This window comes from Achroia grisella, unplaced genomic scaffold (genome assembly GCF_030625045.1).
Source record: "Achroia grisella isolate CSIRO2021 unplaced genomic scaffold, CSIRO_AGI_Agris_v1 utg660, whole genome shotgun sequence".
NCBI classification, from domain to species: Eukaryota; Metazoa; Arthropoda; class Insecta; order Lepidoptera; family Pyralidae; genus Achroia; species Achroia grisella.
This window is the reverse complement of record NW_026712984.1, coordinates 8,443,746-8,465,975: the sequence shown is the minus strand read 5'-3', so window position 1 is coordinate 8,465,975 and position 22,230 is coordinate 8,443,746. Positions and strand designations below refer to the sequence as shown.

The 22,230-nt window shown below is 39.2% G+C and overlaps 2 protein-coding genes across 3 annotated transcripts; one reads left to right on the top strand and one right to left on the bottom strand.

The window, feature by feature from the left end:
• Positions 1-439: 439 nt before the first annotated feature.
• On the bottom strand, positions 440-8,944 carry LOC131849880 (uncharacterized). Of its 2 annotated transcripts, XM_059200019.1 has the most exons (7): positions 8,692-8,944; positions 6,879-7,003; positions 5,666-5,744; positions 4,163-4,216; positions 2,612-2,778; positions 1,583-1,683; positions 440-677 (listed from the first exon to the last, which is right to left on the bottom strand). In XM_059200019.1, exons 1-7 carry the CDS (start codon positions 8,771-8,773, stop codon positions 479-481), a joined length of 807 nt encoding a protein of 268 aa, XP_059056002.1. In that variant the 5' UTR covers positions 8,774-8,944; the 3' UTR covers positions 440-478. The 2 variants fall into 2 exon arrangements, with proteins under 2 accessions (XP_059056002.1, XP_059056003.1); XM_059200020.1 differs by lacking the exon at positions 4,163-4,216.
• A 613-nt stretch (positions 8,945-9,557) lies between these two features.
• LOC131849882 (activin receptor type-1-like) lies at positions 9,558-21,454 on the top strand. Its single transcript, XM_059200022.1, has 12 exons — positions 9,558-9,651; positions 11,164-11,314; positions 12,115-12,135; positions 13,460-13,642; positions 15,564-15,803; positions 16,579-16,670; positions 17,563-17,732; positions 18,109-18,294; positions 18,933-19,079; positions 19,522-19,697; positions 20,338-20,545; positions 21,239-21,454. The coding sequence occupies exons 1-12, from the start codon at positions 9,591-9,593 to the stop codon at positions 21,389-21,391; spliced, it is 1,788 nt and encodes a 595-aa protein (XP_059056005.1). The 5' UTR covers positions 9,558-9,590; the 3' UTR covers positions 21,392-21,454.
• Positions 21,455-22,230: the final 776 nt, after the last annotated feature.

Below are 22,230 nucleotides of genomic sequence, written 5' to 3'. Positions count from 1 at the left end.
CCAAACAGAAATCTAGTTATAGGAAATATGAAAAAAATCATTTTATTAATAACAATCGCGCGTAACATCCCAAGAGATTTTTATTTGTGTCTGTCCGCCACTGGTTATTTTTACTCTATTTCGTGACCTTCTCGCAGGGATGTTATGGATATGAAATTTCGGATATAGGAACGATTATTATACCGGATACGGATGCGGATATGTAATTTTTTTCGGATCATCCGTTAGTTTCGGATAATTTCGGTTACGGATATTAATTTTTTAACGATTTTCAAAAGTAAAATACAAATAGCTAATAAAATGGTTACATAACGTGTCTCAATTAGACTCCGCCCCTATTCCATATTATCCGAGACTTTTTTTTCAAATACGGTTACGGTTATAGACATTTTTCATTTCAGATATCCGATAGTTTCGGTTACGGTTCGTAACATCAGTACATCAGTACCTTCTCGTCAGACTACATGTGTATTTTTTCCTATTTCATGGCCTTCTCGCCGAGTTTGACGACTTTATCCAAATTGTCTTTCAAAGTCTTGAGTTGGTTGAGCACTTGCGAGTCCATCAGTGCGAACGGTATGTATGCCTGCGACTGGCGCAGCTGCTTCGGCTGCAGAGACAGCATGGTGCCGTCCTGCAGAAGGATGTTGCAGTTGGCCTTCTCGTCCGGTTGCATTCTGCAACAATTTTTTTTATTAATAATCTCAGCACAATTCACACAGCGCCATCTAGTCCCAAGTTAAGCTAACTAAAGCTTGTGTTATGGGTACTAGATAACTGATGCATATACATAGATTTTACCTAAATGTCGTTTGGCTAAAGTAAGTAATTCGTTTTATGGCAATTGTGTAAGGTTTTACAATAAAATACCTGAGTCTGTTATAAATCTAAAAAGAAAGAAAGTAAAAAGTTAAGTTAAATGTCAAATAAAACACTTCCTTTGCAAAAAAGCTTACTATAAAATTGAAGAATTCGTTAACGATAATAATGTTTTTGTTTTAGTTTTGAAAAATTTTAAATACATAGCACTGACAATATTATCTGATTACACTAATAATGAGTGCGTAGCGATTTCTATATTGATTATCGCATGCCTCTTACTTGTTACACTGTAATTATTTATATAAAAAAAACATCTATTAAAAAGAGCAACACACAAGTTTCTTGCTCATTCTTCTTGTGATGAATCTGCATTCCGAATGAGTGGTAGAATCAAAATATGACTATTCAAAAGTGCTTGTAATGAGTTTATTTGAATAAAGATTATTTCTATTTCTATTTCTAGATATTTTTTTATGTAAATACATACATATTATACATAGAAAACACCCAGACCGATACTCATGAATACAAATGTTTGTGCCGTGCGATGAATCGAAACCGCGACCATCTGTTTGTACCCAATGGTAAGCTGGTAGAGAATAAAATAGTGGAATAAAGTAAAATAAATTACCCAGACCGACACAAGCAATCATACTCATGAAAATAAAAGTTTGTATTGGCAAGGAATTGAACCCGCGACCATCGTAAGTAAAGCAGTGACACCATTTCTCCAATGTATAATGTAACATGTAACACTCACGCGTAACATGCGGGGACCATGACGGGGGAGCCTGACATGGAGACTACCATCTCTCCGTGTCGCGGCTGACGCAGCACGGTCAGCGGCGTGTGGGGAGTCACCTGCACCATACAAATACAATTATTAAATATCTAATTTACTTTAGTCTCAGAATCTTATAATCTCAGTATCTTAGATCTATAAAAAATTTGACGTTTATAAGCGGCTAAAATGTCACATTTACTGAGCAAAGCCTACTCACTAAACGATTACTTGAATGACGAGTGTGCATGGCAATAGTTGTTCATGCACGGGATTTTCATTTAATATTTGACATAGACCCCTATATAAATTCAAAATACATTGTAAATAAAAAATGTAATTCAATTGAGTTTCTTGCCAATTCTTCTCAATTCTCGAATCTATATACCGAACTGGACGGTATGGAAAAAATTTAAATTAAAATGAAAAAGATTTGACTAAGCGGCTAAAATGTCCTATATGAATAAATTATTTTTGAATTTGAATTTGAATTATGCTATAATAATATCAAATAACACTATCATTGTATGAATGTTCTTCAGCAGCACCTTGGGCGTGATGGGCGGGAAAATAACGGGCGCGTCCTTGTAGTAGCTCACCTTGGGCGTGATGGGCGAGAAGTATTACGCGCGCGTTCTTGTGGTAGCTCACCTTGGGCGTGATGGGCGGGAAGTTAACGGATACGTCCTTGTGGTAGCTCACCTTGGGCGTGATAGGCGGGAAGTTAACGGATACGTCCTTGTGGTAGCTCACCTTGGGCGTGATGGGCGGGAAGTTAACGGATACGTCCTTGTGGTAGCTCACCTTGGGCGTGATGGGCGGGAAGTTAACAGATACGTCCTTGTGGTAGCTCACCTTGGGCGTGATGGGCGGGAAGTTAACGGATACGTCCTTGTGGTAGCTCACCTTGGGCGTGATGGGCGGGAAGTTGACGGGCGTGTTCCTATGATAGCTCACCTTGGGCGTGATGGGCGGGAAGTTAACGGATACGTCCTTGTGGTAGCTCACCTTGGGCGTGATGGGCGGGAAGTTGACGGGCGCGTTCTTGTGGTAGGCGGGTGTGCGGTACACGGAACGGCTGCGGCGGCGCTGTGTGTTGTAACTGGTCGCCGGTGGCTTCCGGCTAGACGCATCCGCGGACCGCGAGCGTCGGCTACTCCAGCTGGCCGGGGTTGCTGATGATGAACACTCTTATTAATTATAATATCAATAACCCAGGAGAAGGAGCGAGAACCATATCTTAAGGAAAGTATTTAAAAGATGTATAAAAGTAAGGTAAGCTTAGATATAGGCCGATCAATGTAAGAAGAAAAGTTAAGTCAAGGCAATGACGAACCAAAGAAAACTCGCACAGCGCCATCTAGTCCCAAGCTAAGCAGAGCTTGTGTATGAGAATAAAGATGTATGAGTCTGCTGTTACCCACACAATCTGGATGCTATGATGTATAAATGATAAGTCCGGGCTACTTTCCAACTTGTTTTATTGAGTACATGATGATTGAGCGTGGACTGATGCTTGTTTGTGAGTATTTGGTGTACTGAAGGGGAAATGGTGTGGGCGTTGTATGGACGCGGAGCTGGGTGAAATGCTAACTGTACGGTGACATACACCACAGCTTGTATTAAGTACAAATCAACGATATAAACACGGTTTATTGAGTAAAATGTATTTCTATTTGCATAAAAATAAATTAAAGATACAAACAATCGTGGTCATAAATAAAATGTTTGTGCCGTGCGAGGAATCGAACCCCACAGATTTAGAAAGAGTAGAGAATCTTAACGCAACCTCTGTTATTGCAACAGGGGGGAGGGAAATGTTAGTAATGTGGTCTGATGACCATTTGCTTGCAATGTACCATGTCAGTTTGACCTCCACGCGGTTTTTCCTGGAAACCATCGTGATAAATTCCTGGTGAAGTTGTCAAGATGAGCTATCTGACTTGACCTCATGCTCATCTTATCGTCCTCCACTGGTGCCTCGCCAGCGTCAATCATTAGCTCAGGCTGAGGCATGATTCCATTATCATCCATAAAAAACATGTCTGATTTTGAAATGTGACGTCACGTGAAGGACCCTTAACCCTCTTTTGTCACACTATGTCACATTAACGCGTGATGTAATATATAGATGGTCCCTAATTAAATAAAAAACATGTAAGATTTTGGAATGTGACGTCACGTGAAGGACCCTTAACTCCCTTTTGTCACACTATGTCACATTAACGCGTGACGTAATATATGAATAGCCCCTAATTACGTCAAAACATGTAAGATTGGAATGTGACGTCACGTGAAGGACTCTTCACCCCCTTTTGTCACACTTTGTCACATTAACGCGTGACGTAATATATGAATAGGCCCTAATTACGTCAAAAACATGTAAGATTGGAATGTGACGTCACGTGAAGGACCCTTCACCCCCTTTTGTCACACTTTGTCACATTAGCGTGACGTAATATATGTCACATTACGTCATAAACATGTAAGCGTGTGACGTCAATAAATTAACGTGACGTAATATATGCATAGATTACGTCGCATCAAGCAGACACTTACCGAATTTCTTGGCCTTGTCCCCGGAGCCCTGCGACGAGTTCTCAGTGAGGTAGCCTGCCCCAGAAAGCGCCCGGTTAGTGGAAACATGACGGTGATGTTAGTTCAGAACGTAATGATTCATGAGTGAAGAATAGACCAGTTGGTAATCCCAATTATAATATAGGGTACAATGTTAGAACTAAATGTATGGAAGCTGATTGTTTTTTTTTTAATGGAAGAGCATAGAGGCAGCGTTAGCACCTCTATACGTTCTTTCACGCACTATCGGAAGCTCGATTTATTTATTTGAGCTACCATCAAGACACACAAGGAAATTACAATTATTAACCCCTTTGAGGAGTTCAGATATATTGACTTCATTACTTTTATTACCAAGGCATGCACAAATGTTTGCAAAAGTTTTATATATATTTTTTTATTTATATGTTATATATTTTTTTTATTATTAATAATATAATAATATTAAATTTAGTTTTAATATAACTCTTGGATTTATATTATTAACCATGTCTTTACAGCGCCATCTAGATTAGCATACAACGTTATAATTAGCTGAAATTGATTGTTTTATATGGTACTAGATAACTGATACATATACATAGATATTGTTTTTTGTAAATACATACATATTATACATAGAAAACATCCGGACCGATACAAACAATCATACTCATGAAAACAAATGTTTGTGCCGTGCGAGGAATCGAACCCGCGACAATCGGTAAAGCGGTGTGCTAGATCGCTAGACCACCGAGGTCGTCAAATATGTGTATAATAAATTTTAATTATTAATTTAATTAAGATTCAGCTCATTTCAAATGATTAAATTTAGTTTTAATATAACTCTTGTTTATTTATATTATTAACCGTGTCTTAACAAGAATAATTTTAGTTAACCGTGACGTAACGTCGTACGTCGTAACGACGTAACGTCGAGATTTAAATAACTTCATTTGCCATAATATTATTTCGTGTTAAGACCCGATTAATAATAGAAATAATATATTAAACATATTTAAAAATAACTAGTGTTTAGTATCAACTCACTACAATTTATGCCTGGACACTATACTAATTGACAGAGTTTAGTTTTGTTAATTGCATTCACATATTATACATACATTATTTTTAGTGATAAATTTAATAATAATAATATTATCTCGTCTACATGTGTCATCCCAACATCCCTACACACTAGCCTCAAGATATTACAACTTCACCTACTTACTTTCATACTTCTCCAAAAAGCTGTAATACTAAACACGTGTAGAATAGTCGTGGTAAAAGATATAGTTTTTTTTTTATTTAATATTTTACGGCTCTGGATACAAGTCCTTTTTATCCCAACATAAAATACAACTTAAAAAAAAACTTTAAAAGAAATAAATTAAAGATATAGTTATTAACAAAAGATTGCTAGTAATTAGTAATGATTTACCCTTGTGTTAAGGTAAGGCAGATAGAAGATAAAGGTTTAGATAATGATGATGAAAAGTGGTATACCATCATCTTGTGAAGCCGAGCGGGTAGAGTTTCTGGTCTTCCGCGTGGTCGCCGTTTCGTTGATGTACAGTTCAGATTTCTGAAATTCATTTTTTACATAACAATAATAAATAAATCTGGACAATTGACACAGCGCCATCTAGTCCCACGGTAAGCAGAGCTTGTGTTATGGGTACTAGACAACTGATATAAATAAATAAATAACCCAGGACAATTAACACAGCGCCATCTAGTCCCACGGTAAGCAGAGCTTGTGTTATGGGTACTGGACAAATAAATAAATGCTTAGATATTTTTTTTGTAAATACATACAGAATATACATAGAAAACACCCAGGCCGATCATAACAAAAACAATCATACTCATAAATACAAATGTTTGCGAGGAATCGAACCCGCGGCCATTGGAAGTAAATCGGTATTTTTTTATTTTTTTTTATTGGATTGTTTGGGCTCTTGGTAGCTGTTTGTAGCACCTGTAGCACTGCGACCTACATAGATTTATTGTTATCGCCCTTTTTCAGAGTTCGCTACCTAGACCCGTCAGGGACAAGAATTGAAGGATATTCTTAGGAGCGATGGTTTTTATCCCCTCAGGAGAGTGTAAACTTTCCAAAGGAGATATTTCGTTTATGCATGAGTGGGCTACAACAACATAGGATGTGAAGCGGCGTTTCCTCTTCAGTTTGGCAGAATCTGCAGATTCTTGTCGTGCACAGGCCTAGTTTAGCCATATGCTTGTTTAATTTAAGTAAATCGGTATACTAAACCGCTAGACCAACGAGGCCGTCGATCTTTTTTCTATATAAATGGAATAGCAAACATCCTGATGGTCCACACGTAAAATATTAATTTCTATTACATATAAATAAAATTAGAGTATCTATTTGTAATATTGAAATAACTGTTTTTACTACATGCATATGAATATAAATATGGTACATACACCAAAATAACATTTTTTACAATTTTTGTCTGTCTGTCAGTTTGTTCCGACTAATCTCTGGAATGGCTGGACCGATTTTGACAGGACTTTTATTGACAGATAGCTGATGTAATAAAGAGTAACTTAGGATACTTTTATTTTAGAATAATTCTTTTAATTTAGAAAAATAAAGTTATTTTCCAAGCGTCTGAAGTCCTGGTATAGGTAGATTGCCACCACCATCATTCATCATCACCATCTATCATTGCTCTAAAAAAAAAGAACTCACCAATTGTCCAACAGTCTTCTGCAGCTGCGTAGAGTCAATAGAACCGAGCAGTATCTTGAATGCAATGTCCAAAGCCTTCAATTCCAAGTTTATGCGATTGTCAATCATTTTCTTTTGGTCCATTACTGTTAACATAATAATTAATATATACTGACTTGGTCGAGATAGGAAGCAAATCTAATTTAACATTCATAATCTTATTTAATTGATTAGGGGTAAAGTTAACAACAGCCAGGTGTTGAGTTGTGTGGAGTTCTGTGTTCCGGATAAACATGTATGGTGTCATAGACCACAACTGCTGGCTGTGACACATAGAGCACTTACTAGGCAAAGCACCGGCCACAAGAGCACTGCGTACATTAAACCATATAATGGAGCAAATAGATTTATTTCCTTGTTCTCTGAATGAGTTCACAACTATTGCTTTATTTCTTATAAGTTCCAATTAATTAATAAAAAATATAGTTTGTTGCACTATTCTGTTAGGCTAAGACCTGTGAAAGTAGATAAGTGTGGAAATAAAATAAATTATAAATGGGAAAGTTTGTGAGTATTGATGGATGTTTGTTATTCTTTCATGCAAAAACATGTGGTAAATTCACCAGGCATTTACTATGGTTTCCAGGGGAAACTGTGTGGAGGTCAACCCGACACTGATAGTAATGAAGTCATCAGGCCACATTACTAACAAGTCCCTACCCCCCACTAACATTATATTAGGGTCTGTTCAAATATTACGTAAGCAGATTTATTACAAATTACAATTATTTACCCCCCCATCGCCCTTGTCACCAATACTCTTACCCCCTCCCCCATGCATACATAACCTAAATTGCAGATCTTTGTTTAAAGAATGCTGTGGTATAAATATAATACTTTCTATTCGTATTGTGTTCATGTGTTTACTTCACACACACACATAGACCAAACATTTTTCAATTAATATATTGTTTTTTTGGGAAAACCAATGTGAGGGTTGCCGTTTCTATAAAAAAGTAAATAACTAGTGATGATGTAATCATCATCTAGACTCGCCTACCCCCCGTGTCATCCAAAATAAGCAAAACAAACCTCCCTACAGTGCTAACATAATACTAGAGTGGCCTAATAAGATGAGCATCAGGTCAGCTCAGTCAGCCCATCCTGGTAAATTATTATTGATTTATAACAATGGTTTTTAGGGAACGACATGAAAACTTTGGAATACTGAACCCCTTAACTGAATGCTATATGTTCAGATGGGCTTTATTATGGTTTTATAAATGAGTATCTTGTTTTCCATGGTGACACACAGTGCTTTGTTTACATATCTTAATAACATTATAAATGCAAGTTTGTGAGTCATCATCATCATCATCATCGCAGCCCGGAAGAATGTGAGTGTCCGCTTGTTACTCTTTCACACAAAAACTACTGAATGGATTTTGATGAAACTACACTAATATAGCTCATGCACCCGAATAACACAGGCTATATATTTTATATTGCAAAATAACGCGGGTAAACCGCGGGCACAGCTAGTCTATATTTTGCTGACACAGTTTGTACAAACTCGTGCTAGTATCTGTGTCGCCATGCGACTTGCTTAGTACAAGTTATGTTCCTGTTTGCAGCGTGAGATATGGCAGTAAACTACAGGATATGGTAACAAACAAAAAATACGCTTGAACGTAACTATGTTTTTTTAAGTGTTTAAAAGCACTTTAAGTCACATTTTTAGAAACAGAGACTTCTTAAGGTGTCTATATATGTATAGACTACATTGTACCTGACGATTTTAAATCAAAAAGTAGTAGAATTAGGGTGTACTTACCTAATTTATTTAACTTCTTAAGTGCCTCATCTTCTACATCTGATTTCTCTTGTTTTTTTACCGGTCGTTTTGTCCGTGGCATTTTATCACTCTATCACTCAGTAATTTAGAAAGTGATGAAGGAAAGTTCTAAAAATTATAACATACAAATGAATAGAACAGAGAAAGAGGAAATAATGAAAATATTAAACAAGTTGTTTAACTAAAAATTAAACAGAAACAAAAGGAAACCGCTACTTCTTATTCTATTCAAAATTGGATACATTTGGATACATTCCAAAGAGTACCATTGTAGACATGGATTTAAGTAAAATAATTTTTGGTTTCAGATTGTACTTTTTAATATTTTTTTATTTAATTACCATTCGTTTGATACTCTATAATATTCTTAATAAACAAATAATATTAAGTACTAAACCTATTAAAAATATTTTTAAATATTTTTTTGTTGTAAAGACGAGGACATCATATTGGAATTTAAATTAAAAAAAAATATGTCAATTAAAACTTCCTTTGGGTTTTAAAGGAATTTTATATTGACATATTTTTTTTATACATATCACTATCAACTATACTAATGTAACAATAAATGAATATAAGAATGCGGTGACGTGACGCAATGTATCCGAACTGTATACATAGAGTCATGTATTATAGAGGAAAAATATGTTTCCATAGACAAAAAGGAAACGGATTGTAATGCTTTAGTGTTTGTAATAAAATATGATTATATTTTATACATACACAAGATATCCTTTAGTAATTTTATAATTCGAGTATAAAGTAATACATAATTATAAAACAATATATATTGTAAGTTTTTCTTAATATATTTAAAATTAAAATAAATAATTCTAAATTTGATTTCCAGAGTGCATTGTTGTTATGATGAACGAAGAATGGCGGACGCTGTCATATTACGATATTTGTTCACATTTTTATTAATAAATTCTAGTAGCGGTAAGATTTAACTCTAATTTATATTCATAATATCACAGTGTTCTATTATATACTAAAAGTCAAAGTTACAACAACCTTCTAATTCTCTATACACGAGTATTCAAATAGCTTCCTCCTTTGAATATTTCATTATTTCTAATGTTTTTCAGTTAATGTAGTATGTTTCAGCTATTTCACGTGTATTTAATACATTCTTTTGACAATCCACTATTAATTTAATCGGTACTTAGTAAAATTGTCATTAAAATACAATATTCTAGGCAGTTGTTTATTGTTACTTTATTTCATAATAATAGTAGAATTCACTGTAATTTTAACCATTTGTAACATTTTAATATCCACAGAGTAACTAATCTGTGTAAGTATTCTGTATTTTTATTATTTTACATATATTAAAATCGAACTTTCAAAACTCAGGTTTGAATATATTGTTTACTAGCTGTACTCCGGACTTCGTCCGCGTAGAAATTACTATATTTATCTAAAATAAAAGAATTTTTCTAAAATAAAAGTAGCCTAAGTTACTCTCTATTACATCAGCAACCTCCCATAAAAATAGGTCCAGCCATTTCAGAGATTAGCCGGAACAGACAGACAGACATTCAAAAATAGTAAAAAATGTTATTTTTGTGTATGTACCGTTTTTATATTCATATGCATGTAGTAAAAAACGTTTATTTCAATATTACAAACAGACACTACAATTTTATTTATATGTATGTAGTATAGATAATATTTCGATAACCTACTTTATTGTTTTCGTAAGAATATAATCTAGAAGATATATGACTTTCTAAACTGCTTGGTTTGTTTTTGGCCAAATGTTGAGGTGGATGTGTGCTGTGACAAGAATGAATAAGATAAAGAATGAATATATTAGAGGAAGTATGAAAGTGGCACTGGTACGGACAGGTTGAAGAGTAATCATCTATTGTCGTAAGGACGTGTAATCAAGGGCGGATCCAGCTTTGGTGCCAGGAGGGGGTCACATAGTCATGGTCAAGCTAACAACTTATAATTTAATTTTGATAACAATAGATACAAGTAATAAGTAGGTATTTTATTAATGTACTGTACTTAAAAATATTAACAAAATCTGTATGGTGACAAAATATATAAATAAAATCATTACATTCAATTAATGGTCCACCTAAGTCTTGGGCTCAGGGGGGTCATGACCCTCATGACCCCCCCTGGATCCGCCGTTGCGTGTAATGTGTAGGAATGAAGATATTATTTCAAGGAAAGTGTAACATATGAATGTGGTTTGTTACAAGGGCAGAGGAAGGTCGAAAATGAGATGGATGGACTGTGTGAAAGGTGATATGGTAAGAAAGGGAGTAAATAACAAGATGACTGTGAACAGAGATGAATCGAAGATAAAAACATATTATGACAACCACAAATAAATAGAATAAGAAAGAAGCAGATGATAATGAGGGATGGACAGACAGCAACTTTGTTTTATACTATGTAATAAAGATGTAAATTTGTAATTTATGTTATTTCCAGGTTTACCAGGTCTTGTGGAAGATTTGCATTTGAATTTGAATGTGAATGTGGACAGCTTGGATGATGACTCGTCACCAATCACCGAGTCTACAGAAGTACAACATGTGGATGAACCTATGTCCATTGATCAGATGATGGTGCAGCAGCCCAGGTAACCAGCAGTCTTAAAGCATGTATTGGATACCATTTTTATTAAAGATATTTATACAGGATGGAACCTATTTATGTTCGCAAAGTGAGAGCACGCACTTATTTTGTACTAGCTGTACTCGCGACTTCGTCCGCGTGGAATTTAACTTTATTTTTCTAAAATAAAAGTAGTCTACGTTACTCCTTATTACATCAGCTACCTGCCAAAAAAAGTCCCATAAAAATCGGTCCAGCCATTTCAGAGATTAGCCGGAACAAACAGACAGACAGACAAAAATTGTAAAAAATATTATTTTTGTGTATGTACCGTATTTATATTCATATGGATGTAGTAAAAATCGGTTATTTCAATATTACAAACAGACGCTCCAATTTTATTTTTTTGTTTGGATGTACTCTCTGATATGTTGCTGAGATGTTAGTTTTTATTGGATGATATATTTAAAAAAATCTGTAACACCATGTAAGGGGCCATTCAAGTATTACTTAAGCAATATACTTTGCTTATTTTGGATGACATGGGGGGTGGGGGGGGGAGTGTAGATGATGATCACGTCACCGGCAGTAATTTACTTTTTTACACGCATGGCACCCCTCATTGTCTTTGCTAGAACCAATACATTAATTGACAAATGTTTACGTAATCATGGGGAGGGGGTGAGAGCTTTGCTTACGTTTGCTGACAAGGGGGATGGGGGTAAATAATTGTAATAAATCTGCTCACGTAATACTTGTACGGCCCCTAATTATGTTTGTTTGTGAATACTAATATTAACAATATGTTTTTGGCTGCAACCATAGGATGAGAAAGTTTCGAAAAAGGTAATTATAATAATAATAATCTCAGGACAATTCACACAGAACCATCTAGACCCAAGTTAAGCTAGCTAGAGCTTGTGTTATGGGTACTAGATAACTGATACATATACATAGATTTTTTTTTTTTTTACATACATACATTATACATAGAAAACACCCAGACCGATACAAACAATCATACTCATGAATACAAATGTTTGTGCCGTGCGAGGAATCGAACCCGCGACCATCGGACGTAAAGCGGTGTGCTTGACCGCTAGACCACCGAGGTCGTCAAAATTATTATTAAGTATTAAGTCTGACAGTGTTCATGCTCTGGTAGGTTTTTTTATAGATGACTAACTACGCCCGCGACTCCGTTCGCAAGATTCCTTGCGGACGAATGAGGCATTTCTATTACATCCCCTATTTTATTTTATTATTAAGGGTAAAATTCGTACAAACTTTGAATGTCATATTGATAGTGAAAAGTTTAAAAAATAAGTTTCAAACTTCTAGCTTTAAAAATGACGATACTTCCATACAACCCTTCATCTCCCCTTTCAACCCCTTACAACCCTTTCTTCGCATTAAAAAGTAGCCTATGTCCTTTCTCAGGGTCTAGACTATCTGTATACCACATTTTATTTAAATCGATGCAGTAGTTTTTGGTGTAAAAGCGAGACAGACAGACACAGAGTTACTTTCGCATTTATAATATTAGTAGGATAATGAAATGTTGCACCCTCCTGCGCTGACGGTATACACTGGCGAGGCACCAGTGGAGGATGATAAGATGAGCATGAGATCAGGTCAGTTAGCACATCGTGACAAAATCACCAAGAATTTATCACGATGGTTTCCAAGGGAACCGTTGATGGAGGTTAATCTGACATGGTACATTGCTAGCAATAAGATCATCACTCCACATTACTAACAATCCAATTTCACCCTGCTCTGGTAGCACGCCACTTTCATTCCGATTATAGCAGGTTCGATTCCTAGCATCGTATAAATATTTGTATTCATGAGTATGATTGCTCAATGCAAATGCTGTACAGGTTCTGACTATGGAGCAAAGATAAAATTCATGAGTATAAATATTGGCTTATTACATCGCAGCCTACTACTGTCACTGGACCTTTATTGATATGTGCATATCTGTCTGTAATGCGAATAAATGACGTACTCACTTACTTACTTCAGAAGCACAATAAGATCGAGCAAGAAATAAGAAAAATAAATAAATAGTTAGTTGAGTAACAAAATAAATCAGTCATAGTTATCAGACCAGCAACAGCGCTCGTACACGATCGATTTTCAATGATTGAGTAATGTGGTCGTGCAGGTACAAATGCCACCAGTGCGAGCACGAGGACTGCGACGATGACGAAGAGCGCACGTGCTCGAACGCGCTGTACTGCTTCAAGGCGACGGTGCGAGCCGCAGACGGAGCCCTGCAGCACTCACGCGGCTGCACGCAGCGCTCCGACCACTACCAGTTCACGTGCCGCACCAACCACAACCAGGGGTGAGTAGCGACGCAGCGCTGCGTGCAGCGCTCCGACCAGTACCAGTTCACGTGCTGCACCAACCACAACCAGGGGTGAGTAGCGACGCAGCGCTGCATGCAGCGCTCCGACCAGTACCAGTTCACGTGCTGCACCAACCACAACCAGGGGTGAGTAGCGACGCAGCGCTGCATACAGCGCTCCGACCAGTACCAGTTCACGTGCTGCACCAACCACAACCAGGGGTGAGTAGCGACGCAGCGCTGCATGCAGCGCTCCGACCAGTACCAGTTCACGTGCCGCACCAACCACAACCAGGGGTGAGTAGCGACGCAGCGCTGCATGCAGCACTCACGCGGATGCACCGAATCAACGTGCCTTTTGAAAGTAAGCTTCTCGTCCAAGACTATGCCTAAAATAATTTATAGATGACGTGTTTTCAATAGTTTTACAAGTGCAGGTGCTGGGAGTTGGTCAGTATTTAACCGTATATTAAATGATTTTTGTTGTTGAACACAACACCTGTTGAATCTAGGGTTAAATATAAAGAGCACTTTTATCATTGAGTATCTTTGTGATAGTGGAGATTTCTATTGGTGAGATGAAAAATGAATTTGGTGATGAACTCGGCAGTACTACCTGAGATGCTAGAGATTTACTGCTCTTACTTTTCGTTTAACGACGACATCGTCGAGTGTACTGGATTTTGACCTACTGTTTCTAGAACTACTAGCTTTTACCCACGTGCATGTGCCTAGGGCCCCGCAATGGAATGGGCCCCCCTAGTCCAGTCTAGTCCTTACTTAGGCAGCCCTCCAATCCAATGGCCTCGGAGGCGTGCGCGTGTACCCACATGCCTCCACAATGGAGTAGGGCGAAATAGGTCGCCCTAACCGTAACGAGATGGGGCCCTACAATGTCTACAAGGCGGGCCGTCGCTGTCGGACTGGAGTCGAAATGCACATGCGAATATCCTGGCTCCAGCATAGGCGTTCGTAGGTACACCGTGTGGTTTTTGATGAGTAAAAGTCTCACACACCGCTCCGCCCTCCCTCCGGCGGGGTGACGGTCTTTGAAGATATAAAAAAAAAGTCTAGTCCCTACTCCATTACCACACAGTAACCGATAGCTCCTCTACTCTCGCCTGAAAATCAGTCTTAATAAATGCTTACCGACTATGGTCAATTTGTTCGTTTTTGTAAATTTTTTTATAAATGTCTAGCAAGAATTTAAACCCTCATCACATAACGACTTTTTAAAATTATTTTTGCCCGGTTTGTTTTGAAGGTAGGCCATCCCTATAAACATTTCTGAAGAGTCATGTTCAAAAATGACTTTGTATATTCTAACAAAATAGTGCTTTATTACTATGGCCACATAACGAAAACAAATCCTAGGAACAGTGAGGTCGCTCCGTGAAGCCTGTGAAGACACCAGGAGATTTCTGCGCTTCTGGGAGCAGCTTGGTTGGCTGCTCTAGTAGTCTGGCTCTGCACGCACAACGGTCCAGATGAGAGTCTGACTGCAGAGAATGGTGTCCAACTTATATTAATAATAATCTCAGGACAATTCACACAGCGCCATCTAGACCCAAGTTAAGCTAGCTAAAGCTTGTGTTATGGGTACTAGACAACTGATACAAATACAATAGATATTTTTTTTGTAAATAAATACATATTATACATAGAAAACACCCAGACCGATACAAAAATCATACTCATGAATACAAATGTTTGTGCCGTGCGAGGAATCGAACCCGCGACCATCGGTTGTAAAGCGGTGTGCTAGACCGCTAGACCACCGAGGTCGTCGAATTACAGTACTATGATCATAGGGGCATTGTCCTAATGTGCCCAGGGCCTCTAATAGGTGAAAGACGGCCCTGGTTTTTATGAGTACAGTTCCACAAAGATCTCTGCCATTAAAACTTATCGTTTCCAGTCCGCACAAGCGGCACGCCGGGCAGCTCCACATAACGTGCTGCCGGGGCGACATGTGCAACAACGGCAGCTTCCCCGCGCTGGCCGCCGCCAGTGTGGGGGGTGTGGGGGGTGCGGGGGGCGCGGCGGCGCAGCCCCTCCCCCCCGGGGGGTGGGGCCTGTGGGGCGGGGTGGTGGCGTCGGTGCTGGTCGTCGCCGCCATCGGCTCCATGGCCATATTCGTGCTCCGGCGCACCCACAGGTAAGCGGCTATATACTCTATTAATTTAGAAATTCAAATTAAAAAATCATTTATTCATGTAGGACATTTTAGCCGCTTATGAACGTGATTTTTTTACATTAAAAACATATTCGGTTGCAATCCAAAAAACCTAGGAGCTATCTACTGTATAAATTGGGTGACACTATAGTCTGTTTTTTAATTCCGGAGACTAAATTGACAGGTGTAAATGTCACTTCCAAATAATGTTACCACCTACAGCGGGGTAGTGGTGTACCTGCGATACCGATTTGTTTAATCGGAAACTTTTATTTTAACATATTAGTTTAGTTATTATTTTTTAAATATATTTAAAATTATGTACATATATACTAGTGTTTCCATTACTGTCGTCCTACAGCATAAAAATACATTTTTGTCGTTTCCGTACAAATAATATTTTTTACACTATTAGGCTACAAACCAACATTTTTTTCTTTCAAACAGCTAAATATTTTAAATAAGTGTTTTTTTTTATGATATTCAAATTAAAATTCAATAAATAAATAACCCTGAACAATTAACACAGTGCCATCTAGTCTCACGGTAAGCAGAGCTTGTGTTATGGGTACTAGACAACTGATATAAATACTTAATTTTTTTTATAAATACAAAGAATACACCCAGAATAATACAAACAGTCATACTCATGAATACGAATGTTTGCGCGCGATGAATCGAACCCGCGACCATCGTAAGTATAGCGAGTCTGCCAAACCGCTAAACCAACGAGGCCGTCAAACTATATGTTCCACAGATTGCGAGTATCAAGATCAACACAACACAAGCTGGGCAACGAGTCCAACTATTTCTCATACAGCCCACAGATAACCAGCGCGTTCTATGAAGGTACATTTTATTTATTTACTAGCTAATCACCCCGGCTTCGCACGGGTGTACATGTATTATACATATAAACCGTCCTTTTGAATCACTCTATCTATTAAAAAAACCGCGACAAAATCCGTTGCATAGGTTTAAAGATTTAAGCATACATAGGGACGGACAGCGACAGCGACTTTGTTTTATAGTATGTAATGATTTAATATGGCATCAAATTTTGGTTTCATTCAAATTCAAAGCACAATTGTGCTTGGTTTATTTGACTGTGGTTCTATAAACGTTACTTAGGTTTACGGTTCCAAAGTTTAAATGAACAAAAATAATAAAAATTTACCACAATAACCAGAAACTTGGTTACACCTTGACCAACTTTCTAGGATTTTCTTAACCGCCCATAATTTTCAAACTGCATGCAACAGATTTTTCTCATGATGGTTAATCACGGTTTGACGTTCCAGCAATGGTATTTATTCTGATGTATAAGCTATATTACTGTAAAGTTTCATTAAAATCCATATTGAAACCTTTTTTTTTATTTAGATCAAGAAATAATAATAATAATTCTGCCGGGGGTTATTCCTTTTTGAATTTTTTTTGGAAGTTAGGAATAATAATAATAATCTAAAGACAATTCACACAGCGTCATGTACACCCAAGTTAACTCAGCCAAAGCTTGTGTTATGGGTACTAGATAACATATTATACATAGATATTTTTTTTGTAAATACATATTATATATAGAAAAACACCCAGACTGAAAAACAATTATACTCATGTGCAATTTGTGCCGTGCGAGGAATCGAACCCGCGACCATCGGTCGTAAAGCGGTGTGCTAGACCGCTAGACCAACGAGGTCGTCAAGTTGGGACAGTTGTAATATAATGGATGTAATGTTAGGTGTAGGCGCAGAGGGATCAGTGAGCGGAGTGCGTGCGGTGGCGGCAGGAGACTCCACGCTGCGGGAGTACCTCGAGACCTCGCAGACCAGCGGCTCGGGCTCCGGCCTCCCGCTCATGGTGCAGAGGACGCTCGCCAAGCAGGTCACGCTCCTACACTGCGTCGGCAAGGTAACCACCACGCCAGCCTGGAGCTCTGGGAGTATTTCTTGACCTCGTAAACCAGGACTCGGTCTCCGGTCTGACGCTCATGGTGCGGAGGACCAGAGGAGTAACTCCCACGGCAGCCTGGAGCTCTGGAAGTACCTCGAGACCTCGCAGACTAGTGTCTCGGGCTCCGAAAATCCAATCGGTCAAGGCTGAGCTTTTAAGAATAAACGCTCTCCGCTCAAAATGTTATCTGGTGTGTTGGCCGTAGTAAAAGATTGTGTTCTTTTAAATATGCATAAATTTTGGGTTAACGGGGAGCCAGATGGATGGCCGTAGTAAAAGGTTGTGTTTTTGAAATATGCGTAAGATTTGGGTTAACGCGTGTGTTTGTCCCCAGGGCCGGTACGGGGAGGTGTGGCGAGGCGCGTGGTGCGCGGACAGCGTGGCCGTCAGGATATACTTCTCACGAGACGAGGCGCGCTGGAGGCGGGAGACCGAGGTGTACAGCACCGCGCTCCTCAGGCACGACAACCTGCTGGCCTACGTGGGCAGCGACATGACCAGCCGCGGCAGCTGCACGCAGGTACCACCACACCCACCACACACGCCACACTCACCACACTCACCACACAACACGAGCTCTACAGCAAGCGCTGCTGAATATCTTCGAAAAGGCCCTAACTATATTTATTTATTTGAGCAACCAACAAGATCTCATTACGATAAAACAAAGTCGCTGTCGCTGACTGTCCGTCCCTATGTATGGTTAAATCTTTAAAACTACGCAATGGATTGCAAGGGTTAATAATTGTAATAAAGAAAACCGCTTCAAGGTTCTCTTTATAACAATTATTAACCCTTGCAAGATGTTCAGGTATATATCTGATTTTACTGGTTGCCACATACGTAAATGTTTGCAGAAGTTTTTTATATATATTTCTTTTTATTTTTTTTATTGACGATTGTCTAAAACTGTAGTGCGTTCTATACTAGAACATGTATCTAAAGCAGCACTGGCAGGTTCCCACCAGAATTGTCTGAGCAGGCAGAGAAACGAGCTATGGAGTTGAGTCTTGACATATGTAGCCAAAGGGACCTACAGGTCCCGGGAACTTATCCAACTTTTGAATCCGACAAGCACACGGTTAATCTATAGAATGCTAAGAAGTTCATCTCATAATCATCTTAAATTAATGCAAAATGTATCATATTTGGTTGCAGCTATGGTTGATAACTCATTTTCACCCGCTGGGGTCGTTGTACGAGCACTTGAATAGGAACACGTTGACTCGCCACCAGATGATGGTGATATGTCTGTCCATCATCAATGGACTGCTGCATCTGCACACAGAGATATACGGCACGCAAGTAAGTGAAAGTACTTTCACGATTGTTATCTACGATGGGGTGGTCAGTAGTAGAGGTATTGGCAACTGTCCACGTTGTGAGTACCGCACGTGACATGCCTACATTTCGGTGGGTATCTTTCCAAGTGGCAGTGGGTGAGTCTAGCATTGTGTGGTATTTTCATGTCATTAACATTAAAAAAAGAATTTTGCCCAAAAAATAATGTTTTTTGGGGTTCTTCAACCCTTATTAGTTAGGGGTATTAGAAATAGATAACTATTCAGGCCTACCGAGTACCGCTACATATCAAATTTCATAAAAGTCGGTTAAGCCGTTTCGGAAAACTATGACAACTATGAAACAGCTGAAACTCATCATAAACACGAGAATTTGAAATTGAAATATAATGTAATTGTATTGTATTATTGAAATTGGAAGTAAGTAAGAACAACGATGTTTGCAGGGCAAGCCGGCGATAGCGCATCGCGATATAAAGAGCAAAAACATCCTGATGAAGGTGAACGGCGAGTGCGCCATCGCAGACCTTGGATTGGCGGCCACGCGCCGCAAACTGCCCTCCAGGGACGACCCCCGCCAGGGCACCCCCCGGTACATGAGCCCCGAGCTACTTGACGACAGGTACATCAAGTTACTAACCATTCTGAAATTTGTTATTTGTACATCAAACATTATGAGAGCATTTCAGGCTGTGTCACAGCAGACTTATTCTCTATGGTCCTTCGAGCCGGATTCGAAACCAATTCAAGTTCAAGTTACTTATTCATGTAGGATATTTTAGTCACTCACACGAATTAAGTTTTTTGTATTTATGTTATTATTTCTTACCGTTCAGTCCTGAATTGCTTCTTAAACGTTTTTGGGTGTTTTTAAAACTAAATATTTTTGTGTTTTATTGTTGCGTGTATCGTATAAATCTGTTGTCTTGGTTATTAATACATTAAAAACCGTATTGCAAAATCTTAATCTCAGATATGGATCGGCTTCTTTTTTAATTGTTAATTACGTAAAGTCTTATGATAAATTTACTAAGGCCGCTATATGCAGTATCTCTTCTTCGAAGAGATCTTCTAGCAGCGAATGGACTACTTTTTTTTTAACTTTGAAATTTAAATCATGCCCATAAGCTGTACGAGCGGTCCCCAGGCAAAATATGTCTCGTGCCCGTCTGTGGGTACGGGGGTCTATAATGTCGTCGCGGAGTGGCTCACCGGTGGGCGTGCGGTCTTTAACGTGTCAGTATCGGAGTGTACGGTTACAGCATCGACCTGGAGTGCTTCGAGTCGCTGCTGAAGTGCGACGTGTACGCGCTGGCGCTGGTCGTGTGGGAGGTCACCCGGCGCACCGAGCCCGCGCGGGACTACCGCCCGCCCTACTACGACCTGCTCGCGCCCGACCCCCGCCCCCACCACGTGCGCAAGGTCGTCTGCGGGGGCGCCCGCCCCCACCCGCCGCACTCCCCGCACCCGGTCAGTATCGCTACTCCCGCCTCGGACCCTTACCACCTCCGGATCCCCGCTACTCTCGGATGTTGGGACCCTCACGACCCCCAGTCCCCGTTGCTCAGAATCTTTGGAACCTCACGACGCCCGGATCTCCGCTACTCCCGGGTCTTTGGACGTTCACGACGTCCGGATTCCCGCTACTGCCTAATTTTTGGACCCTCACGACCCCTGGGCCCTCGCTACTCCCGAATATTTGGAACTTCATGACCCCGGACCCCGCTACTCCCGAATCTTTGGACCCTCACGACCCCCGTACTCCCGCTACTTCTGGATATTTGGACCATCATGACCCCGGATCACCACTACTCCCAGATATTTGGACCCTCATGACCCCGGATCCCTGATATTCCCGGATCTTTGGACCTTCAAGACTCCCGGATCCGGGTAATTTTGAACCTTCCCATTCCCCCGATCCCCGCTATTCACGAATCTTTGTATTCACGAGTCCCGGAACCCCTGCTACTCCCTGATCTTTTGACCCTCGCCATCCCCGAACCCCCAGACCCTCGCTATTCTCACTCAGACCCTCGGACCTCCGTGACCCCAATAGAAAAGTCATAACGGTAGTCAGATATCCGCATTAAATGTTTCTTATCCCGAGCGGAATTGAACAAAATAATATAAATTTATTAAGTAGATACTCCTTTATTTCCACAGACAATGGTGGGTCTAGCAAATCTAATGCGCGAGTGTTGGCACCAGAACCCATCGGTTCGCCTCCCGGCGTTGCGCATAAAGAAGACTCTCCTCAAACTAGCCGCCTACGACAACTCCATACACCTCGACGATGACAACGAAGTCTCTGTGTAACACTGTATGTATATATGTATTATATAGGACATCTTATTAATTCACTTTTTTTTTAATTTTATTAAGACTTTGGCTATTGTGTCACAGCCAAAAGTTACAGGAACAATAGAGATGCTTAAAATGTTGATTGTAAATGTATAGCATATACTAAGTATTGTAAAGAAGTATAAAGTGGTCTTTGGTCAAGTCGAAAACAATGCCGGATAAGTCTAGCAAGAGTACAAAATACTGTGGTATAAAAATATTGCCATATAATAAAAATAACTAATATTTTTTCGTCAACGTCTTAGCCAGGGTAGGCGAACCTTTATGCATCAACGTGCCATTTTTTTTCCAAAAAATGTGTAATGGGGTCATTGACGTGCCATCAAAATTTTTGATTTTCTGATTATTACTAATAAATACTATCAAAACTCTCTATGAAATAAAGTAAACAAAAGAGGTACATTTTGTATTGTTTTCATTACACGCATAAATTAAATTACTGTAAAATTAGTGTGACTTCTGTTGCTGCAGGTTGGATGACAAATAATTTATGTCAGGCTTGTACGATGTTACTTTTAGCAAAATGCATGCTGAACTGGATTCATCTGTCGAACGGTTTCTAACCGAGTTTTTAATGTTATTCATCTCTGAAAATAATGACTCGCAGGCATAGGTAGGTGGAAATATTGTTGAAATAGCATGAGCCAGCTTCTTCAAACAGTTTTATGATCGCCGACGTGCCCAAAATATTGTGTCGCGTGCCATTAGTTCACCTACCCTAGTCTAAGTATTCGATGACTCAGCTGATGCTGTGTCAACCCATTTTGATAGATAATAATCTCAGGACAATTCAC